This window comes from Thunnus maccoyii, chromosome 17 (genome assembly GCF_910596095.1).
Source record: "Thunnus maccoyii chromosome 17, fThuMac1.1, whole genome shotgun sequence".
Lineage (NCBI taxonomy): Eukaryota > Metazoa > Chordata > Actinopteri > Scombriformes > Scombridae > Thunnus > Thunnus maccoyii.
The window spans coordinates 21,292,841-21,317,965 of NC_056549.1; the positions used below are offsets into that span (position 1 = coordinate 21,292,841).

The 25,125-nt window shown below is 40.8% G+C and overlaps 1 protein-coding gene across 2 annotated transcripts in view; it reads right to left on the reverse strand.

Moving 5' to 3' along the window:
• slc24a4b (solute carrier family 24 member 4b) overlaps positions 1-25,125 on the reverse strand; it is a 36,056-nt gene extending 10,931 nt beyond the window's left edge. The window contains exons 1-9 of one of the 2 annotated variants that reach the window (XM_042390592.1): positions 23,690-25,125; positions 18,240-18,344; positions 6,967-7,043; positions 4,017-4,091; positions 3,838-3,922; positions 3,637-3,740; positions 3,237-3,311; positions 3,091-3,116; positions 2,441-2,494 (exon numbers count right to left, since the gene is read on the reverse strand). In XM_042390592.1, coding sequence (XP_042246526.1) covers positions 2,441-2,494; positions 3,091-3,116; positions 3,237-3,311; positions 3,637-3,740; positions 3,838-3,922; positions 4,017-4,091; positions 6,967-7,043; positions 18,240-18,344; positions 23,690-23,846 — 758 coding nt within the window. In that variant the 5' untranslated portion in view covers positions 23,847-25,125. The remainder of the gene's footprint in view (positions 1-2,440; positions 2,495-3,090; positions 3,117-3,236; positions 3,312-3,636; positions 3,741-3,837; positions 3,923-4,016; positions 4,092-6,966; positions 7,044-18,239; positions 18,345-23,689) is intronic. The other variant, XM_042390591.1, reaches the window with a different exon arrangement.

Below are 25,125 nucleotides of genomic sequence, written 5' to 3' on the forward strand. Positions count from 1 at the left end.
GAAAAAAAATAAACAAGATAGGAGATACAGTGTCAAGATTCATATTTGCAAATAGGGTTTACCAGCTAGATGAAAGGCTCCAACTTGTTTGAAATATGTATTAATTAGCTAAAATAACCTGTTTATGCTGCATACTTCTATACAGTGAGTTTACAGCAAGATGGCCTACTTTCTAAAAAACAGAACCAGCATTACACTGTCCAAAAAAATATCTGAAATTTACTTTTGGCATTAGAATAGAGAAAGTCAAGGAAATGTTTCCAAGAGCCAATCACAGGGCTTTCATCCGCTGCAGGACCATATGAGGGCCATTACTTAAATATGCTTCACAAATTCTGAACACACTGTTGCTGCCTTTGAACATAATGTGTGCAGAGGTAATACTGGCAACATCAGAAGAGATGCTCTATCCCTGTGAGAGCTTCTACACCTTCAGAGGCCAACATTATCAGTAAAGTTTGATCTTACCTTCAAACTCAAAATGTCTGAGATTCTCACAGAAGGTGCACAGGATGCAGTACTTGCATTTCAATTCCAGATTTTATGTTACTTTGTGAGATTTTTGAGGGTTTGAGAACAGAAGTTTTGCTTGTTTTGTACAGATTGTAAAGTATCGAGCCTAAAACTGACAGCAGATTATCAGATGAGTCAAAAATAGGCTACAATAAATTACACCAATAAATACTTTCAGCTAAATAATTAAAATTAAGTGTAAAAAAAAATTAAAGCTTTGTACTTTTCCTTCAACATCCAATGTGTGATTAAAGAAAGCTTAACTGAAAACACACCGAACACCAGCTTTTCAGCAAGATAGCTAGCTAGCTGAAGCTAACTTTCATCATAAAACAACTAGACAGCGCACATAATGTTAATCATCGATGTATAGTACTGTGTACTGCTGCATCACTGCAAAAAACTTTTGTAGGAGTAGCTGACGCATTTTAGCAGTCAAAAACACTAACAAAGTTACCTAGCTAACCCTACTTAGAAGTTTGGGGTTTTTTTGAAGTTATGAGAAAATAGAAATGAAATCGCATTTAATTGCATACAGTATATCTACAAATTGTCATGAGAAAGGATGAAATAATAAAGTCCAAGACTTATTTCCATCCAGAAGACATTCATATTAATTATATTTTGTACAGCTCATTTAGTCAGTTTTGGGCCTCCATACATTAAAGCCTATACAAGTATATTCGACTAATCACATCCAAAAACAACTGCTCCTGATCTGAGATACAATAAGGGTTTTTTTGTTGTTTTTTTTTTTTTTTTACTTATTATAACATTTGCACCATTACCTTTTCCTCTATGCTGGTATTGTTTTTTCAATTTGCAGCACACATGCTATTTGAGAAGGAAAAAAATATATCACTGTCCAGCCCTGGAAGGTCACCTCAGAGCACTGATCGCGCTATATAAAACCCACTCTACTCCATTTTGACTGGAACAGCCCAAAATGGTCAGTGGATATTTTGGGAGAGGAGAGACATATGACAGCATATCCTACAGTAAGCACTTCTTTCCTCCAAATGAGAAAGGAGAGGAGTGATCCGGTTAAGCCTGTGCTCTTAGCCACTGCAGAGGGAGAAAGATTAAACTCTTATGGCAGGGAGAGAGCAGGCTGCTGCTGAATGTAACACAGATTATCAGCTGGACAGAGACAGCAGCACAGACGACGTGGTGGCATTATGCTGTTTGGACTATAAAGACACAGCCATGGCATAATAGATTGAATCTGCATTTTATGCTCAATTTGCTCATACAAGCTAAAAGTTGACAGATACTGTAAACAGACAAGAGTAGCCGGGTAGCTGACTACTAAAACATCCCTACTCTGATGCTTTTCTTAAATAGCTACAATACTGAAATACAATAGATTCATGTAAATTTCATGGGACAGCAGATGTGTTACATCTGAAATGAGGATTTAGAGGTAAATTAACTGTTCAAAACAAGCCACTAAAAATAGAAAATTGTCAACTGGCAGATGCTATGTGCAGTATTTTTTAGATTTCTAATCTTGATACCTGGTATAATTGTCAAATAAGTCAATGTGCTGCTATGATAAGCTATAAAACTGTGTCCTAACTGAATAAAATGCATAATGGAAGTTGCTTTTGCTGTAGCTTAATTCATTAAAAAGGTGCAAAGTTTTCAGCAGAGGGCTCCTGAGCAGAGTCTGCTGCCAACATCTGGGCAGCGGACGTGAATGAGACACTCCCCTTCAGCTGGAAGCCCACTCTTCTCTTGTGAAACTGCTGAGCGCACGATTGGATATATTCAACAGCTCACAGGTATTAGTGTGCAAGAGTGGAAGCATCTCTCCCCATGCATACACTCAGGCTGTTGAAGTGGGAATCTGTCATCGACCAACTTGCTTGGTTAAAAAAAAAAGAAACAAAGTGTAGAAGAGATGTGAAGAATGTGCAGAACTCACTTCATGACGAGGATGTAGCCCGCATACATTACAACCAGCACTAAACTCTCCCACCTAAAAACGAAGAAGAAAAAGGATGAGGGTTAAAATGACACACTTTGACACACACAATTTACACACTTTAGCTTATAGCTTATATGAATGTCTCCTGATTTTATATCTGCCTAATACAACCATTATTTAGGATAATGACCAGAGTAAGGGCTTCAAAAACTGAGTTAGATCTGCTAGCAGGGGGCAGAATCTGAGATTGACATTAAACAAACTGAGATTAAAAGCTACAATAAGATGATTAACAAAATATAACCGATTCATCGTTGTTTAAGTAAAGATGCCAAACATTTATCTATTCCAGCATCTCAAGTGTAAGGATTTGCTGCTCATTTTTGTTTTTTAATGATAGTGAACTGGATAAATTGGGGATTTAGACAGATGGTCAGACAAAAGTTCATTTAAATACCTAAACATGCACACTAGGAACCTGTGTTGTGCTTTTTTTTTTTTTTTTTTTTTTAACCATCAGGGGAAAAAAAAAAAATCAGTAGTTAAAGCCCTAACCAAGATACTCTCAAGGTTCTTTCAAACCTCAAACTCTAGTAAATGTAAACCTGGAATTTTAAAAATAAAAATCAACTGGATGAATAACTCACCACACTATCTTCTCATCATAGATGAACTGGAAAATAAAGAAACATTTTTCTTTTAAAACATTTAAAAAGAAGAATGAAAGCAGTAAATCACTGCTGGTCTTCATTTATAAATGCATGTAACGAGCAGGTTTTCTTGTCCAACTTACTGCAATAAGAGCCACAACAGCCAAGATGTAGTAGAAGGAGTCTCTGAAAACCGCCCACCAGGTCAGCACCACCACCTAAGAATCCACAGAGAAGAGTGCAGTCATATTTGAAATATTTTATGGAGTATTTGGTCAATACATATGGAATTATCAAAAGCACTTAATATGTAAATTGAAGAAGAGCATAAGAGAAGAAACACAGACTTCTGATCTGTGTATGCCTTCAGAGTTTACTTCTCCATTTCCAATAAAACCTGTGAAAACTTCTTTGTTTCCCCTCAGTAAAGAACTTCTACCACACATGTGCTTTTCTGCAGTCTATAAATAAACAGAAGATGCAGCCGTGGCAGTAAGTCAATGCCTCTCACACACACACACACACACACACACACACACACACCTGTCCAGCGAAGATCCCACAGACTCCAATGATGCAAAGGATGTTGAAGACCGCTGAACCCACGATGGTCCCCACCCCCACATCACCATGGGTGATGAAGACACCTGCACAGAGGGGAAATAGCCAATCAGAATCAGCCATAACACCAACCATCTGGGAATGCCTTTGAGTATGAATGTGTGTGTGTGTGTGGCTCTCTACCAATAACAGATGCAAACAGCTCCGGTGCAGAGCTGCCAGCTGCCATGAAGGTGGCTCCGGCAACATCTTCACTCAGATCGAGTTTCTGCATAAATAAAGCAAAGATGGCTGGTTTAAATAAACAAACCCACACTCTGTAACTAACTCTTAAAGATAAAGGCTACAACTCCTTTAAGTACCTCACAGATCTTCTCCAGCGATGTCACAAAGTACTCGTCACATGTTATGGCGAGGGCCAGAAACATGTAGAGTGCCTATGGACAAAAGCAGTAGAGTTAAGTTTGAAGAGTGTGTGTGTGTGTGTGTGTGTGTGTGTGTGTGTGTGTGTGTGTGTGTGTGTATGTGTGTATGTGTGTGAGAGACAAGGGCAAAAAGTGAGAATACAACTGTGTGTGTGTGGCAGTGCATGCTTGCATAGCCACATCCTTAATCAGCAGAAATTAGATGAGTTAATAGAGCCTTGGCAGAGCAAAGATGTTCTGCTGCTAAAGGACGGGTGAAGGAGAATCTCAAAGCACAGCACCCAATTAAAACAGGGCCTGCATTCATTTCAAATGTCAATTCAGTGACGAGCCGTTTTCCTTACAATGTGAAAAATCTACGGGATCTGCATACTCGTGCCGCTGTGAGAGAGGAGGGGGAGGCAGCCTATTTCAGTAGCTGAGGCGAGATCTATAAATTATAGATCAGGTGTGACATCATGGCCCGGCAGCTCTGACAGTCGTGCTCTGCTCTATGCTATCCACAGGGGGCAGTGCAGGACTGCAGTATGATAAGACTCCGACACATTTATCCTCATTAGTATTGAATCCAGGACAATATTAAGTCGTAATTTAGCATCAAACATACAGTAGAGATGGGAACAGTTAACAAAAAGTAAGTTTAGTATGTTGGATTGAAGCTCAAATGTCAGTTTTGGTCATATCCTGATCATGAACACTCCTCTGTGTGTTACTGAGGGGAAATTTTCATAATTTTTCAAGGTAAACCAAACACAAACTCCAACAGGGATCACTGATGTTGTAGTTAATGTTGGTTTATTTCAGCATCACTGTTGCGGTCAATTTAGCAGGAGATGAGGGCATGCGTTCACTGAGTTGAGAAGGGAGGTTACTCCCCTGCTTCTGCAAATCAGTGCTCAACCATGCAGGGAAGGCAAGGTAACATAGTTCTTACATCTACACCTTGGCTCAAACAGGCTCTCAGTGTGTAACAAGACTGTGTGCTCAGGACATTCCCTACCACTGATGACAGTGAGGTCATGTCCTTATTTTCCTTTCTCTTTTGTGAATTCGAGGGTTTAAGCAACCCAGGGGGAGTCTCTACAATTAAAAAGCATATTTATTAGCTGCTCCTGATATTGTTTAACTCAATGAATCTTACATGTGACGCCTTTTAAGCCATCAAAACAATACATTATTAAAAAGCTTCAGCATTTCTCCCCCAGAATTTAATTCCTGACAGTGAAGAGACCGCTTTGATAAAACATTTAAACCCTCATGCTGGGAAATAAAATTTAATTTGCATTTAAAGGAGTAGTTTAACATTTTGGGAAATATTCTTATCTACTTTCTGGTGGAGAGTTAGATGAGAAGATTGATAGCACTCTGATGTATGTGTGGTAAATTTGAAACTAGCCTCCAGACAGTTGGCTTTTCTTAGCACAAAGACTGGAGACGGGGGGGTGGGGGGGGGGGGGGGGGGGGGGACGGCTAGCCTTGCTCTGCCTGAAGGTAACAAAATCCGCCTACCCACTCCTCTAAAGCTCATAAATTAACAAATTATATCCTGTTTGTTTAATCTGTACAAAAACCAAAGAGTAAAAAATGGCAATTCGCCATTTACAGGGGGTTCAGTGTCAAACTATTCCTTTTATTTTTTGGTCTCTGGTCAAAATGTTGTAAGCGGAGCGGGAAGTGTGTTTGAGGGGACTAAGGACCTCAGTGTTTCTATAATCCTGGTTGCAGCCCTGGGTGTATTTGATAAAGAGAAACTTTTTAAAGCCAGTTCAATCCAGCATGAAGAGTTCATTCACCAGTGCACTAAAATGAACAATATGATTAACTGGGTTCTCCATTGAAATCCACTGCTGGTTTTATGTCAAGTCAGTGGACTGAATGTAGACAGTAATGGTTTCTAACGTGGAGAAGCAGCTTATACCAACACACAAAAAAAAGAAAGAAAAAGACATTTGCCTGTCCTTAACTCCTGACCCGTGCCTGTATATTTCAAGCATTCTTATGAATCATGCTCACATTTGAACTAAGACTAAAAATACCTCAACCTCAGAGAAGTACTACCATATTTATGAAGCTTTTTACAGACACTCAAAGGAGTAGAAGTTCTCCATAGAGAGACATCATTTTACAACACTCGGAACTATAAAATTAAATTAATGATGTTTTGTAAGTTGTAACAATGTGCATTCCATACATCCACAAAAAGGCTACATAGTATATACAATTACACAAATTACACTTGTTTAATGGCTTATATAGGTTGATTTTAATGAAGTTCTGCATTTTGTATTTCTTAACCAGTAAGCTTAGATTTTGTGTTTGTTTGTTTAGTACATTACAAGTTAGATGCAGATGCGCCTTGACTTAAATAATTTAGTAAGATGTTTTGACACTTCCATTTGTCTGCTCTCATGGTTTCAATCCCAAATGTAGCAGCAAGATTTCTTTCAGTATCACTGAATTGCTTTACACCTCTTTTCTTTTTCCCTCCAGTATACCTTCCTGACTAAATACATGATCTGTGTCTGAGTTTTTGTACAAAAATCGGTGCTTGTTCATTTTAATGACAATGAGTGTACCATCAGTGTATCATCATTTGAGCGAGGAAAACATCCTCTGTGGCATCTTTAAAGTCTAGCTCAGCAAAACCTACTACTGCAACCCCACCTTAACATCCAGGCTTTATGAGCTGGAAAAGTTCACTTATGTGTGAATGTTGACTGGGGACCAAGGTGAAGGGAGTTGCAGGTGCAGCCTCTTAAAAAAAAAAAAGAGAGAGAGAGAGAGAGAGAGAGAGAGAGAGAGAGAGAGAGAGAGAGAGAGAGAGAGAGAGAGAGAGAGAGAGAGAGAGAGAGAGAGAGAGAGAGAGAGAGAAAGAAACTCCTCTTACCGCCGTAATGTGCAGCAGAATGGCCCCACTCTTCCGTTCATTGTTGGTGAAAAAGTCTTCGGGGAACTCGTGTATTGCTGAGGAGAGAGGAAATGTAACGGTCACCACATATCAGCAGCATGACAGCAAGGTGCATATCCCCGCCCCGAGAGGACTGTATGACTTCACAATGGATGTTGGTCTCAGAGGAACAGTCCTTGGATGCCCTGTTGGTTCAGCACGCTTACACTGAACTCATTGCAGCACATATGTGAGTGCTATTCCTTCTCTTGTTCTTACATCTCATTCCACTGGATTATCTAATACAGCAAAATTATCTTGTTTACCTAAAAACAGGCCAACACAGCCAGGAAGGGTTAAATGCAAATTAAATAGCAGCCTGTGATCATCATCCAAAAAAAGCTGGAAGAAAACATCAAGGGCTTTGAATTTTCAAAAGGACTGAAATGGCTCAAAACACTTTGAAAATCATCTTCAGCCCGCAGTATGTCACACCACCCAGTAATCAATGACTTCATACTTATTTATGCCCAAGTTGGTGGTGGGGAAAAAAAAAAAAATTAAAAAAAGAACAAGAACAGTCAACCATCACATCTCAAAAACAAATGTAAAAGCTTGGGCTATATTAAGAGCCTGAAGTCATACAGGATTAAAGCAAGCAGGCAGAAAAACCTCCCATGCTGAGGACTCATCATCCATCATCCAGAGCTCCAGCTGGAACACAGTGTGATCATGGTACTACCATACGGCTCAGATCTCTGGGAGCACAGACACTCCGCAGTGCACCTGGCTGGAGACAGAAGCTGGCCGTCTCCCTGACGGGACCCAGCATCTGTGGGGAACAGCCTTTGTCTGACCTGTTCCTGTTGGACCTGGACTGCAGGCTCTCATCTCGTCTTGCCTTGTATGAAGCCTGCAACATTACTAGCATATTGCTTACACAAGCTACAGCTATCAATAAGATCTAGTTAGCCTTATACTGCAGGCAGGATAAACTATCCAGCTGAAAAAAAACAAGACTAAGAGTTTAGAGCCATGCTAGCAGCTCTGTGAGCGAAATGTTATACCAACATAGGACAATTCTAAGATAGTTAGCATACATGTTTACTAAAATGTATGTAATTAAATTTTATTGACATTTAATCTGTGGGGGTCATAAATATCTGTACCAAATCTTATAGAAAAGTTGTTGAAACATTTCACTCCAAACCACAACTTTGACCTGCTGGTGGTGCAGGTGATAATCAAAGTAGGCGTCATCCTCTGGAGACCGTGAAGGTCTTTACAAATTTGCATGGCAATCCATTCAGTCGTTGAGATATTTCCCTCTGGATGAATGTGTGGGACCGACTGACCTTACCATGCCTAGAACCATGCCGCTATCATGGCTAAAAAGAAAAAAATTCAAATAGATGGGACTGCTTTGCTGCTGTACTACTGCATAGAAGAACAATGCAGTAACAGGAAAATAAAGGAAGACTTGGGCCTTTGTCACATATGGACTCGTGAAGTGGAACAGTGCTCACCTGAGACTTCTCACTGCATCTGTCCCAACCCTCACTGTTGTCTGTTTTTATAATATTTGATGGTGTGCACACATGTCTGAATAAGCGCAGCATTTGGAACACTGCACAGGCAAACCAAATATCCTCAGGATATAGTCTTGATCATCTGCATGCCTCCTGGATTTCATTCAATTACATCACATATGGAAATGTAGAACCTTTTTATATCTCTGTTAAGTCCATGTATCATTTAACACATTACATTTGCAACTGAACAAAGAGTAATGAGACACACACACACACACATATACACTACAGTACCATTTCTAGCTGTAGGGCACAAATTAATCCGACCTTGATTTGTAAGACTTCTGGTATCTCACTGCCAACACTGCAGTGTTCTGACTGACTTCATGACAGTAAATGCAACTGATAAGATTAGAGGACACAATAATAAAAACTTGAATATATGAGTAACATAGATTATGACCTTAATATAAAATGAGAAGCTGGAAAACACCTGGCTGACATTGGAATCTTATAGCAACGTTGACTGTGGCAGGCGGCTTTAGCTCATTTCATTTCTGACAGGTTTATGTGCTGAATGAAACGTGTCGCAAAGCCGACTGCCTCAAGCAAAGGCACAATCAATTACAGGATTTGTCAGCTGTGGCCTCAGAGGTGACTGAAAACAAACTGATGCCAGTACAGAAGGCTGAACTCCTACTGATACCTCATGGACAAACAACCTCACACACATACGTTATTCAAGCTGCAGAAAGTTGCCTGTCCTGAAAAACACAAGACCATACAAAAGTGTCTCAGTAAAGCAAGTTTAAATTTTCTTGCTGTCCAAGACCATACACATCTTGCTTCCATGTTCAGCCACCAAACCTGCAGGTCTGTCACTGACCAATAATTAAAATGGCATAGCAATCTAGTTACTTGTTTAGCCTCCTTACCACTGTGTACAATCAGCTCTGACTGAGAGTTTGTTAAAAGTTGGTGATCACAAAGGTGTTTAAAGGACGCCGGCACTGGGAAGGCAGAGATGACAGGCAAGCAGGGGTCACCTCCCAGTCCCTGTAAACATTCAACTAGACAGCGTCTGCAGGGTTCGTCTGCGTCTCTTCACTGCGGAGGTCAAACCAGACATGAACATGCTTCCACAGCCATTTCCCACACAAGGACAGGACGATATGTACACACGGGAGGACAACAGACAGATTGCTTAAGCAATGCATCTCAAATGATGAGAATCATAAATAATATGTATCTTCATGGAAGCAGGGAAATGTAATTTTGACAGAAATGGGAGAAATAAATTGGAGAAGGCACCTCATTCTACCCTGCGAAATAATTAACTGACAGAAAATGATTTGCAAATTTAATCTTTAAAGTTTAGTGAGCACAAATGGCCAACCATTTGTTGATTAGAGCTTCATGAATTTGACGAGGCTGCTTGAATACTTAATTTTTTGTTACATGATCAGTCATCATGAGACTTTATACAATACATGATTGATAATTACAATATCATTTATTTCAAAACAATGAATAGAATCATCTATAATGGAAATAATTGGTAAAAATATTAGAAAATAACTAGGAGTTATAATTGGTACATAAATATTTGGCATCTTGAATCAAATGATGTGAGCCAGTTTATTAACAGTTCGGCCAGAAATTCTAAATCTTCATGTAAATATGTGTAACATGAATGGCGCCAAGCAAGCTTCTTCCATAACAAATCTATTCTGCTGGGCAAAGATTTGGTGATTGTAAAAGTCTGAAAAAACAAACTTGCATGTATCCTGCTGTTCTTGTGTTTGCATGTGACTGCTGTCCTTTTTGGAGGGAACGAGGGAGGGAGAGCGTGAAAGAGGAACGTCTGGACTGGCACGGAAGGCAGGAGGCAAAAAAAAATACAAGTCCTCTCCAGAAGCTAAGCTACAAATCTATAAATAAACCCTGGATTCTCTGTTTGGACACCTGACTGTGCCGCTTATGCAAGAAATTACTGGCAACACTTTTGTTCATGTGTCTGTCCAACACCCATTCCCTCATCTTATCAACCCCAGAAGTAATTACAAGTCCACACAGAGTCCTCACAAGAAGTGTTGGAGGATTTTATGAGACGCAGTGCTGCCACAGTCCACATTAATGCTACGAAGGCCATTATTGACTAAACCATGGTCAGTTAGACCTAGTTACTTCAAACTCCTGCTTTTATTCTATGTGGCACAAACAAGGGTGCACCATTAGTTTCTTTGATTTGTTGTTGCACTGCTACACAATTCACAAAATCAAAATCAATTCTACATTCAGTCATTTTAAAATATTGTCTCTACACAGGCAAGGAATGGTTCACCATTTTGCGAAATAAACTGATTTGCCTTCTTACCAAGAGTTCAAGGACCAGTATATAATACTTAGTGGCATCTAGCAGTGAGGTTGCAGATTGCAACCAACAGAAAACTCTGCTCCTTCCACTTCCATGTGTGAAGGGGAACCTATAGTGGCTGTGAAAAAACACAAAAGGCCCTCTCTAGAGTCAGTGTTTGGTTTGACCACTCTGAGCTACTTTAGAAACATGGTGGTGCAACATGGCCGGCTCCATGGAAGAGGACCCGCTCCCTATGTAGATATAAAGGGCTCATTCTAATCTAACGAAAACACAACAATTCTTATTTTCATGGGATTATACACTAATTAAAACATACTTATGAATATTATATTCCATTTCTGCCAAGTCCATTCTGCTAGATGCCACTAAATTCTACACACGGCACCTTTAAATATGAAGCTTGATAACACACTCATTGCCTGTACGGTAAATATGAAGCTACAGCCAGTAGCTGGTTAGCTTAACTTAGCAAAAACACTGGAAAGCGCTAGCCTGGCTCTCAGTGACACTTTTTCGTATGGATAAACAAATGAGTTATAGCGTGTTAATTAGTGAAATTTAGAGCTGCTGGTAGGTGGATTTTGTTACCTTTGGACAGAGCCAGGCTAGCTGGTTCTCCCGTTTCCAGTCCTTGTGCTAAGCTAACCGGCTGCTGGTTGTAATTTAATATTTACCATACAGACATGAGTAGTATAATTCTTATTAAACTCTCAATAAGAAAGCAAAAAAAAAGCATATTTCCCATAATGTCAAACTATCCCTAGTCTAACCTCTTTAAGTCTTGTTTAATATGCAAAAATCCTCTCAGATAGCCTTAATTTATTGACGTATTAAAGCCAGAGCATGCCAGCCATCCTTTACATTTGTGCAATTATTATTCCATAATCTGGTAATATTCCAGTTATTATGGTGCTGTTACATAATGGAGCTCAGTATCGGGTGCCGTCTGTTGTCCCAGAGAGGGGACGACTGGCAGGACAGTGCACATTGCAGGCCAGTCTTCAACAACACTACTGCGGTGGCCTGGGCAAAACATCCAAATATTACTGGGATAAAGCCATGCGAAGGTAAACGGGTTTTTTTGTTGTTGTTTTTTTCTAAAATTTTGTGGTCTACAACTGAGGAATCTTAAAATAGATCATTTTGATTGGGCAAAACACTGTGCCGTCACATATTATACAGCTGAATAAAAATATTATGATGTGAGCAAGATGTTTTGGCAGAGTGCCCGGTGCTACCTTCTGTCACAGCCCAGCCCGCTCATCGACCAACAGACCAGCCAAGTCATTAACAGAACACAATTGACACTTCAGTACAATATTCAAGAGATTCTTCAGAGGATACTGATAACTCTGTATCATTATTAGTGCATTAGATAATTGGCTTGCTCCAGCAGTGTGTAGCATCACTCGCTTGTGACTGACAGCAGCCATTCTTGTAAACATGACGACAGCATCACAACTTGCCTTATGGGAAAATCTCTAGGTCAAAAACAAACCATACGTTATGAATATTGTGGAGCTTGGTTCACCCAAAACACACACACGCACACACCCACCCAACCCACACACCATTATCCTCTTGTTAGGTCAATACTTTCACATGCTCAAACATCACATGTACAGCTGCTCTCACATGGTCATGTAAGCACTTAAACACATGCAATGTTACCTGCATGAACACACTCGCATACCTATTACACTTCTACTTTTAGCATGAATTCCCTTCAGCATTTATGCATTTGTGTGTATGAGAGTGAGTGGTTGAAAGAGGCTAAGTTGATGGACCAGAAGGTTCAATAACCTAAAGGGGACACCACTGTGAAACGTATGTATTTATTGTGCACAGGAGAACTAGGTAAACAACTCCCTCAGGCCGAGGTATGGATCCACAACAAAAGGCACAACAGAACTGCCTTTAAACCGGGTGAAATGTGCTTCCTAGTCTCAGTGTTAATTAAAAAGTACTCCATGCTAGCCGAAAGCAGATCAGAATGAAAATGTATGAATAACAAAAAGCCAGCAAATCTGAAGCAGAACAGAATGTGAATGAATAAATACAGAAAGAGGTCAGGCGTGTTTGAACTGCACAGCGCGGAAAGTGCTCTGTGCAGGTGCTCGTGCCTGCGCTCCCCTCTCTCCGCTGCATTGTTCCACCACTGGCATGCGAGCGAGAAGCAAAAGCGAGGTCAGTTTCCATTATGCACAGCAGCATAATCCCCGCTTGTGTAATTCCCTTTTAAAAAGCCTCCTTCTGGTGTTTCCCTGGAGTTGACGAACCTGCATTCCAACATGGACTGGCCGCTACTCGCTGGCAGCTTTGCCCTCATGTCGCCGCCAAGTTTCCTGCCTGTTCCCCTTGAAAAAAAACACTCAGTATCGTCCATCCCCTTGTTTGCCTAAAATCCTGCTTTTTTGTTCTAGCCAACCGTTGAACTCACACTCTACTCACTGACAAACATTTATACCAAATCAACACACTGCAGTACCTGCAGGCCAGAGTAACACAGTTCCTCCTCACCCACACTACATCTCATACCCCCGTTTATGGAGCAGATTAGTGTTAAATATCTAAAAACACAATTGAATCTTGTGAGATTAATTCATAGCCATACTAACTTTGTTGTTCACTTCAACTTTTTGCACTGCACTCTACTTTTACAAGCCCAATTATGCCACTCAAGGGGAAGTTTTCAATATATGGTATTAGCAGCACCTTTATTAAAGGCAAATTATTCCTCCTACAGAATATTAAGCACAGCGCTCTGCCCACTCTCCGATTTTGTATGCTCCACAGTATTCTGTGTTATATTCTGTGTCCCTGAGCGAACCTCATGTCATCTTTCCTCAGCAAACAGATCCCTCCTCACACAGCCTGGGATAGCACATGAAACATTTTAATTCTGAAATAAAACAGCCATTGTTTTTGCTCCAGAGTTATTGCAACTTGCCAAATGTAGGTGGAAAAAGTGCAAGTGCATTAGTTCCTTTCACCATGGGATTGATGCAGGGGGAAATGCACCTCAAGGGGTGGCATGACTTAAGGTCAGCATGTGATGCTTAAATAAAGAGTATTCAGAGGCTCTATTGGCCTCTTGCAGTGCAGTGTGGTTTAGTTCTTTGTAGATTACAAGCATGCATTGTAATCAAGCAGGAGCGCACCAAACAGTCTGGACAGCATCTTGTGTTTTCCAGGTGTTATTACTAAATGGCAATAGAGGAGGAAGTATTCAGATCCTATACTCAACTAAAAGTACCATTACAGCAATGTGAAAATACTTCATTACAAGTAAAAGTTCTGCATGAAAAATCTACTTCAGTAAAAGTACATAAGTATTATGAGCTTGATGTAATTAAAGTATTGCAGTAAAAGTAGTGGTTTGGTCCCTCTGACTGATATATTATTATTATATATGACATCATTAGATTATTAATACTAAAGCATCAGTGTGTAAGCAGCACGTTACTGTTGTAGCTGCTGGAGGTGGAGCTAGTTTCAACTACTTTATATACAATTAGCTTGTTTAGTCCAGTGGTTCCCAACCTAGGGGTCAGGTCCCTCCAAAGGGTCACCAGATAAATCTGAGAGGTCGTGAGATGATTACTGGGAGAAGAAAGAAGAAAAAACAAAGTTATGATACATAAATCTGTTTTCAGTTTTTGTACTTTTTCTCTAATCTTTGATTTTTGGTGAAATATCGGATCATTTGAACATTTATTGAAATGAAACCATGTGAGAAGTTTAGAGGGAAAAATCACTATTTGATGGAGCTGTTAACAACTCAGACATCTGAACACTGCTTTTTGTAAGATGTCAAAAGCCAAAAAGGTTGGAGGTTTCATCTTTAACAATGTGTTGTATTTTAAAAGCTTGTTATATTATCCATTGTGTCAAATCTTCATCTGGAAAGTAACTAAAGCTGTCAAAAGTAGTGGAGTAGAAAGTACAATATATCCCTCTGAAAAGTAGTGGAGCAGAAGTACAAAGTAGCATCAAATGGAAATACCCAAGTTCAAGTACCTCAAAACTGTATTCAAGTACAGTACTTAAGTAAATGTACTTAATTCCTTTCCACCACTGCTGAATGGCCAATAAAAGAGACACTTATGATGAATGGCTTAGCCTTAGTTTCAGGACAAGGAAAACAACATTACCAAGCCATGAACCCAGAAAGACTCCCTCACTGATCACAGAAATAATGATGAAGAGGAGGAAGAGAGACCAAAGCTGGCTGAGTATAATCTATGCAGCCCACAAACAGCAGCCTAATTAAAACGGAGCTTCAGATGTTGCACACACTCCTCCAATAAGCCTCCAATAATAAATTCTCATTCAATCTAGCCTGGGTTCATCCACGGTTAGTGCTTTTCCCTGGAGGGGTGCAGTCCAATGGTATCGCTGGTCCACTGCTGGATCATCAGCTCTGAACAAACAACTGCACAGAGACTCTGAAACACACAGATTGTGATACATACGTGCACCTCACTGAGAGTAGTATTTTTGATTCTTTCAGAGACAGTCGTATTTGTACTTCCTTGTCTCCCTGATGGAATTTTGTTTCAATAGCAAAAATTCCCCCTGACAAGTGCGATATGCAGTCATTCAATGCTTCCCTGCTCTCAACCACCTTTACATAAAAGACTAGTTTCAGACAAGACTAGTTGTTTAATTGGGTTTCTCTGTTTATGTTAGCTCACAGTCATGTATACCACTAAAATATTGTCACTGTAACAGTTCATTTTATTCATCTTTTCTGAAACAAGTGTAAAACACCAGCTGCGTAATTTTATTACACAGAAAACAAAATGAGCTGGAGACTTTTCAAGAATTATGAGTGATTTTCTTGATACTTGTGCACTGATTTGATTTATTCCCTCTTCTTGGTTTATTATACTAAGACTCATTTCTACAGAAAATTCCTTAAACCTGATCTTTTTCTGGTCACTTGGGGCACATGAAGCTGTAAACACAACACTGACCTATTAACTGTTAAGTTAGTATAGTAGCTTGTTCAGTTGTGTGTTACTGTAACACATCCAACAGAGAGAGAGCAACATTAACATTCATTTGGAGTTGTGTTTTTTTTTTTTTCCACCTGGCAAATATAAGACCAATATTCACACTACCTTTAGCTCTGTTTTTGGTTGTTAACTGCTGAGGGAAATATCTGGCTCTCCACTACATTCGCAAGCTAGTGGCCAACTTTTTTGGTCTGCTGTTTGGTGCTGGACAGTAGCGTACAGTGAATTTTAGTGCTTTTTCCACTGAAAACAGTTTCCTGCAAACAAAGTTGCTGGTCAGGAAACCAAAGCAAGGAGCTCAAAGATGCTAAAAAACACTCCATAGAGCTGAGGGGAATTGTAGAGTCAGGTGATAATTGTTTCTGGGTTTGTCACCACGAGTCACACATACATAGTCATGTGAAAATGTTGATTATAGCCACAGGAACAAATACATATTAAATGCCTTAATGACTTGTTCAAAATGCTGGTTTTGCAGTGTAATATATTGTAAAGGCAATACCAAAGTAGTAAAAAAAATATTTTGCATATATATATAATAGTCATGCACTGTAATAATCAGAACCACTCATACTGGTTAGAACAGAGCAACCAGCTAATGTGCCTGAAGTGTGCGTCTATGGAAGGATTATTCACAAGATCAAGACGCAACAACAGTCATATGATCAGCTCACACTGACAAGGCAGAACAGTGGTGGGATAAAAGGGAGGAGGACTAGAGCCGATGAGAAATGTGTGGAATGTAAGTACAGTCTGGTGCCTCCAGTGCAGAAGACATTTGAAAAGGGGGGTGAAAAAAAGGTAATCCTTGAGGATTAGGAGGAAAACTTCCAGCACATAATCTTGTCATTTGGCACTCATTTCAATAGGACCCTGCTGTGACTCTGAAAAAAAAAAGTTTACATTCAATGTCAGGGGTGCACAAATAGTATTTGCTTTGCTTGTTTATATATAAAATAGCTGGTTTCAGCACCAGTGAGTTCACTAATCCCTGAGGGATTCTGCCCGCTGTGACCAGTAATGAAGTAATAGCCAGTTAGTGCCCACTGTGATGCCACAGTCAACAGGAAATTTAACACTTCAAATTACCTCCAAATTGTCTGTGCCCTGGTGTCATCCTCTGTATGCTAGTCAAATACAAACAGTAAAACAAGCCTCAAAACTGAGCTGCATCCTATTTAGTAAGATAATTATTCATGGAGCTTAAAAATCCTCCTTAATAATCACATGACCAGAGCTACATACATTTATCACAAAAGTGACCAAATGGGACTAAACCTTTAACCTTAGCAGCATTAATGCCATGCCAGACAAAACACAGACTGAGTCAATTCAAATCAGATGGAAATGACAAACAAATTACACTTCGATCAATAATTTCATAAAAAAAACAACAACTTAGCTTTCAGGTTTTAATGGCTTGATGCAGATGTCAGCAGTGTCAGTGGAAGTGTCAGCATACAATCCAGTATAACTAATTATAGAGAATGCTGCTTCCTTTAAATGTACCAAAGATTCTGTAACATAATCAATACCCGACCCCTTTAATAGCCCTTTCAGTGTTTATTGCAGCGGAAGTGATCTAAAAAAGTCAGAGCAATATAAACCCAACGAGGAGGTGAAATAACGCAGCATATAAACACAAACTCCATAAGTATTGGATGTTCAAGTTTTTCCAACCATTTTATTGATATATTTCCTGAACACTACATCCCCTTAAATAGAGTTCACTTATAGATACATGCGTATTTAAAGGTTTGCATTAGTCATGCCCTGTGCATTATTTGATCAATTCTAAGCTATTGCACAAAGAGCATTAAATATCTTGAGAATCTACATTTTTACATTTAAAAAGAATTTTCATGGCTTAATGAGTCTGAAAATTTGTTTTGGGCTTGTCTTGGTCTTGTGTTTTTTGACTCAGTAAGGACATCTTGACTGTATGCTCAGCACGAAATGTCTCATTTAAAAAAAGTACTCATTGATTTTTTTGGCCCTTTGGGGACAGTGGAACAAGCTGTACACACACTATTTTCATGTTAGGTTGCTATGACTAATGTGTTAGAAAATGCATATTTACACATCCAGCAGACACGGAGCAACATTAGCATTCATTTGGAGTCATGTTTCAGGTCACATGACAAACGTAAGAGCGGTGAGAGTGAACCGAAACAGTGAAGTTGTGGGCTGCAAAACCAAAACAATGAGCTTAAAGACACTAAAACACTGCATAGGGCTGAGCATTCATCGCTACAAGTACCTCTTTCATATTACACATTTAATTCATTGTTAATATAAAAATACTGATTAGTGCAGGTTTAATTTCACAGAACAGCTTACCTGGCTCTGAACAGTTCTTCTCCGTTTCATTGTCCATTGCTGAAGCCATTAGCCGTCTTCCCCAGTGTTCATGGTTTGGATGGCCCTCCACTATCATCCCATGGCCTGCAAACACAACACAAACAGCTTTCAACAGCTTATCATACATTCACATACATATAGTATCTAAGCTTGTAGCCAAATATGCAAGTCTACAGTACACAACATATTAAGAGGTTAACATTAAAGATGTTTTGGGACAAATCTGAAAGTCTTTATTTTTTTCGAGTAACTCCATTTTGCACATTTAAAAAAAACAAAAAAAAAAACAACAACAACAAAAAAAACAACAACACAGCAACCAAAACTATCATGGCCGCTGCTGCAGAGCATGTTTCATGACCCAAAAAAATCTATGATCATGATCACGGTCATTAATCCAAACAAGGTTGCTTTTCCTAATCCCTTAAAAAGTTTAGATATGCCATTTTCATCAGATGGCGGCAATAACACATCAAAATGCAGCTGCTGTGCCATTTCTGTTTTGGGGTGAGAGTGGGGAGGAGGAGCGTACAAGTTTCATTTTTCATTAAACTGCTCTTAAGCCTCTGTAATGAGGACATAAAAGACTGCAATCCCAAATCTATTATGTAAAAACACACCAACCAGCCGAGCAGCGTTTTAAACTTGTAATTTTCATAAAATGTCGCCATACAGACGCAATTTGGAGTCGACAAAGCAGTAACTTTATTGCAGGAAGTTAAAAAACTATTACTGTATACACAATTATGAGTCAATCACTAAGGAATACTCTGAGGAGAGATAGCCTGTGTTTAATTCATATACAAGTTGATCTATAACAGACCACATCTGTCTGGCTTTTAGTTGTAGGTTGCACAATGGTTGTGAAAGACAGCCTATTTAGCAGCAGACTCACATGATGTCAGTGTTTGTAAATGTCTCCAACCATGTGAACGTTTCCGTGTGATCACTCTGACTCTGCAGGGTACTTTCCCCTTCTTTCAGGAAGTAATGGTTTAAACAACCATTACTTTAAAGGGTAATACATTGAAGCATACTGACCTAAAAAGCCATTTTTAGACAGTGTATAGACCTCTAGCAACATGTTGTATTGTATAGTGGATGTTATCAGAGCTATTTTACTAAAACCAGCTGCAACAGGCAAATATAAGATCAATTTTTGTGAATTTCAACATCAACCCCAAGTGCATTTCCACATCCAGGATTAAATTCCTCATTTTCTAGACAACGTCACTTATTTTTTCCTTCAATGTACTGACACAGAAATGTCTTCATTAAATGGCTTTCAATCCAATATATGGTTAGACAGCCTGAAGATCAGCAGGCACTGGACAAACAGATTGTACACAAGGCGACTGCAGCTGCTTCCCACAGCTTTCCAATCCAAAAGACCAAACCCTCCAGTCATCGCTCAAACCTGTTCCTCCTCACTAACCAGTGCAGCGTTTCCCAAAAGCATCTGAAAGCTAAGATCATCTCTGTCAAATTCTAAGTCTCTGGGCTAAGATCATGTTACTCTTAAAGATGGTTTTTAGAAATGGGGCTAAGAGGAAGAATAATGTCAGGGCCATTAAAAACATATGGACACTTTGTGCCAAATGATGGCTTTTTAATCACTTTTATCATACCTAACAATTACAGAATTATATGTAAGGTACAGGCTGTGAACGCTCACATTTACGCAACAGCTTTGAACATAGTGGATCATTTTAATTATTTGGAAAATTGTGCATTACACTCCATCTAAATGCAATTTCTCCTGGCAGTTATGTGTGGAATCATTTGACCACAACTATAAAAACAAACACAGATTCTATTATGTTTCCTGGAAGCATGTGTGTGTGCATGTGTGCGTGTGCCATTCAGTGTGCTGTGCTCTCCCTGCCCAGCATCTGAAAGAAAAAAATAACGGAGATGCAATTCTGTCAGTATTTCTAGGCAGACTGGGGTAAAATAAGGGCTGTTACAGGCATGATGTTGCTGGATAATGCTACTTTTGCCGCTTTGTCCCCCCATTTGACTCATTTTGGTCAGCATACATGTAGAATAAGATGATTTATCAGAGTTTTGGTGTCATAAAGAACTTGAAGGTTCCCTGATTAACCGCTGTTCATTTGTCAGCAGGAAATCTCAAACACATTGTAAATTTTCAGTGGAATTTGGTGGACAGGGACTTGGAGCCAAGAATCAGATCACAACGAAATGACTGTGGTGATGCGATTCTTAGATCTAAGATCTCAAATAATCAACAAGCCTAGTGCTGAAACAATCGGTATATCAAATCGATTAGTTGATTGACAGGAAAAACTGTCAACTGTTTGTCATTTATCAAGCAAAAATGGCAAACATTCTCTGGTTCCAGTTTGTCAAGGAAATTTGAGGATTTGATGATTTTTTTTCTGTTTAATGTCAATGAAACTTTGATATATTTGTTATTTTTTACATTATTCTGACATTCTATAGGCTAAACAGTTTAAAAATAGATTAATTGACAATGAAAGTCATTAGTGCAGGTCCAATAGAAAATTAACATTTGATTAAAATTTCTCTGTATGAGGTCAAGAGATCAACTCATCTTCAGGGTCTGATAAAAGGTGTAAACACAAGGTTTAGAACTGCTCAGCTTTGGTGGAGGTTTACGTTCTGTGTGTGTCCTCAAGATGCTCTATAGATTGGTGCATCTGTAAGAATGTGTTACATTGCTTTGTATACATAAAGCCAACCTGAAATTCTGATAAATGCAGCGTATTAACACAACATTAGAAGGAGACAGGAAAGCTACTTGGCTATTTTTGAGCAGAAACAAAACAAAATTAACTAAAATGGGATAAAAAAAAAAAGGCAGATTCCTGCATATCCAACACACTGTAGTGAGAAGCAGAGGGGAGCAAGAGTGGGTGACAATAGCCCTGTGGTAATGTCATCCTCCAGCTCTGTTCAATCAGCTCAGGAGGGAGATGGACCAAGGACAGCTATCCATCAATCTTCCTGTGCTATGAGCATGCTCCCTTATATGGAGTATCCGCCTCCTGTCGAGCCCCCTGCTGCCCCTGCTGTGCTCTCCCCCCTTCAGCTATCACCGTCAGCCCGCTGCACCTACCTGTCAGAGCTGAGCCCTGCCTCTCAAAAACACCTGTTCTCCCCCCCTTCCCCCATGCAGAGCTCCGTCACACATACACACACACACAGCCGGATCGTCATGCACAACAGCATGTTGCGCCCCACCCCTCTTTATGGAGATGTAACCCTGGAGTAGTACATCAAATCCCATCCATCTGGACCATTCAGCACATCAACACTCCCCCCCCCACACTACTATCAATCAAATGGGTGGCAAACACAGGGCACAGGTTTTACCGTGACATGACAAATGCTTGTTGTGATGGCTGAAAGATGAGCGGGGCCGCAGCTATTCAATTAGACAGATCTGATTATGGTGAGCTTTGGGTCTCACGGGTTCAGAGGGAATTTCTGTTTCTCTCACATCAAAACACCTCTCATGCGTGTCACCTTGAGAATCCCACCACCCCTGCTGTTGCTGCTGCTGGTCAACCACAGCTGGAATTCATGAGAAACGCCTTCTGTCACATACCCCTACATGACAATCATTGTGAGGGTCATACGAACTTGATTAAATGAATAAAGGCAAGCCATTAGTGACTGGTGAGGGGGACGGGGTGGGTTGGTGATGGTGGTGGGGGGGAGAGACATACTTTGGCTTCCAGAGCCTGCCTTTGGAGATAAGAGATTTGCACTCGCCTGTATGATATCATTCCAGAATAATCTTTTAAGCCTCTTGTTGTTTTTAATGTAATTAATAAAACTCCTGATACATCCGTTAGAGATCTACATTCAGGCAGTTGTGGTGAATTTACAGCCGCTTCCAGCCCTGGGGCCTAAGTGGTTGCAGATGGACAGATAGCACGAGGGTCTGGGGATGGGCTTAAGGTTAGAAGCACTTTGAGGGGGGGGCGGGGGGGAACAAACAAGCCAGCCACTCTTCTCTTTCATGCACACATGCAAAAAAATTCATGATTTAAATGCAGCAGCAAGTCTCCTCCTGCACTGTGGCTCAACTAAACACTGCAAAATTCATGTTGGAAGCAAGAGCATGGTGTTAATGTTCCCCGTCTATTAAGAGTGCTGTCCTTGGGGTGTGTTTTGACTAGTTAACCTCTGATCCCAGTGGTGTGGCAGATATCATTCTTCACCAGCAAAATGTCAAGGTTGGCCGTTAGATTACATAACCTTGTGTGAGGCGTGTGGGATGCTCTGCGTGTCAGTGTTTGCACGGGCCTGAGGTAAGAGTTTTGACGTGTGCATAGGGGAGCATGTTGTTTGAAGTGTGTGTGTGCGTGTGCCTGCATGGGGCATCACACGCATCACGCATGACCAGTCATCTGAGTCGTTTGTTCAGCGCACACCTCGGACATCAACTATGAATATTGCAACATACAGCAGAGCAAAAAAGCATCCCCGTGTTTACGCCCCCCCCTTCCTCCTCCTCCTCCTCCTCCTCCTCTTCCTCCTCCCTCCCCTCTTTCAATGAGGATCAATGGCCTCTGCGTAAAATCGGCATCCCTCGATCGCCATGCGGAACCTGGACGCGTGATGATGCTCGGGAGTGATTGAGGTGATCCAGTGTGTTCAATGGTGTGTGTGTGTGTGTGTGTGAAGCTCCGGGGCACACGCGATGATGCCAGCATTAACCACGAGCCTGAGCTCCGGTGTAGTGTGACCGACGATGCGCCTGGCGCCAAAAAAAAAAAAAAAAAAAAGCACAATTTGGGAAGAAAAAAAAGGCGAAGCGCAAACAAACCAGAACCAAACAGCGTTATGGGCTCGGTTACGATCATTATGTGCGTGTGAACCATGAGGTGTGCGTGTGCTGTGATTATGAGCCTGCCTCTCAAATTAAAAACGTGCCGCTGCCACAGCGCGCACACTGCGGCATATACGGACAAACAGACGCATGTATACCCCAACATTGAAATAAAAAAAAAAACAAAACCTGACAATAACATGTGCAGCTGACTTTTTATACTGAGTGTGATGGGCCATAAACACCAAACACATCCTAGACTATTCACTGCATTTTAATGCAACCTGCACACTTCACCTAAATTGGGGGAAATCCACAATCAGAGGCATCGCATGTGTTTTTTTTTTTTTTTGGACAGGAAGACGGACCTGCTCCTTTTTGAAAATACAGACACATAGGCTACTATGTTCTGATCCCATGCCCTTGACATTACAGCTCATTTGTTTCTGTAATCGATTGGAGGTAGCTCTATAATTACAATTAATTGATGTGCATGTGGGACCCATATTGCGGGTGTATGATTATACTGCAGATTTCTGAGCCGTTTCGCTCCCTCCTCAGCTCTCTGTGCCCCCGATGTATCTCAGCAGTCTCTCCCCCCACTCACCTGTCTTGGTCAACAGCGCCGACATGCTCCACGCCACGAAGAGGACACTGCAGATAAAGCACACCTGTACGAAAAGCATCTCCCTCCTCTTGCGAACTTTAAATATCTTCGCAATTATTGTCTTTTTGGACACGCTCACGGTGTCGTCCCGCTCCATGCTTCTCAGCTCGGCCGGCGGCCACTTTTTTTTTTTTGCGTCCTTGAGAGCCGAAGAAACTGCCGCCCCGCTTGCCTCTTCACACGGAACAGAGTCGGGATGTGGTCCTCATTTCAAGCCGTCCAGGGCGCAGATGGAGAGTAGTGAGGCGGACAGGTTTTTTTTCTCTCTCTCCTTCTCGTCTCCGCCGTTGAGAAGATGCCTTTTTAGCTGCTGGGACTGGTAGGCTAAGCAATGACACGGCGGTCAAATTCCGATATATAGGTCTCCAAATCAATTTAACAATGCTCCAGAATTCGGATTTTGCAAGATGATGAGTGTCGGACGGGCTCCCGCTGCAACCTGCATCCTGTCCCGTGAGAAAAAAAAAAACATCAGCTGCAATATCCTTCTATCCCTGTAGTTTCTGTGTTTGGCATAAAATGCGTCAGTGTCCAGTCATAAACGTGGAGTGGCTCAGCTGCGCCGTATCGCAAACTCCACGCACCTGCGCCTGTTAAGTGAAACCAATCTGTGTTCATCAAGGTTAATTGTTAAATTCGGGCAGCAGTCGTGCTGCTCGCCTCGCTTGGGCGCCTCCCCCTCCGCATGAATTCCTCCTCAGTGCAGAAAAGCCGCGCTGATGAGAGAGGACCATCAGCTCCCTTTTGCTTCCAGCTGCTCTCCTACTCTGCGCCCTTCATCCTCCCTCAATGAGACCGGGCTCCTTTAACTTTCCCGAGGACTGCATGTGCAAACAGCCTGTAAAAAGATCATGTCGCTCCTGCTTCGACTGCCCACCTTGAAACACCCACAAGACAGCTGCTCATCGATCACTCTGGACCCTGGAGTCCGGAAATCTTTCACGTTATTTGCGCGTCGCCGTGTGACCAAACGTACAGGATTTGTGCGCCGAGGCAAGCCCTATCATGCCACTCACAACAAGCCCAACACAAACCACCCGTATCCCAATGCTGTGTTATGAAACCAAATCCAATATCTTTCTGGGTCCCGAGCACAGCCCCTTTAATAACCGGCCTACAAGTTACCTGCTATCCTCATTTTGATATCATGCTGAATAATTGAGGTTATAGATCTTCCAGCTCACGGGCACCCATCCTCAAATCTACAACCATGAAATAATTTCTCGTTGCCTAAAGGTTTTTTTGTGCCAAGATTATAATGGCTTGTACGTTTTGCTCTTGAGAAAATTGCTTCACACAAACAGACCTGTACATACTAGAAATGAATCATGTAAAAGGGACCTTTTTGTCAGTGTGACAGCAGTAAATTAGATGTG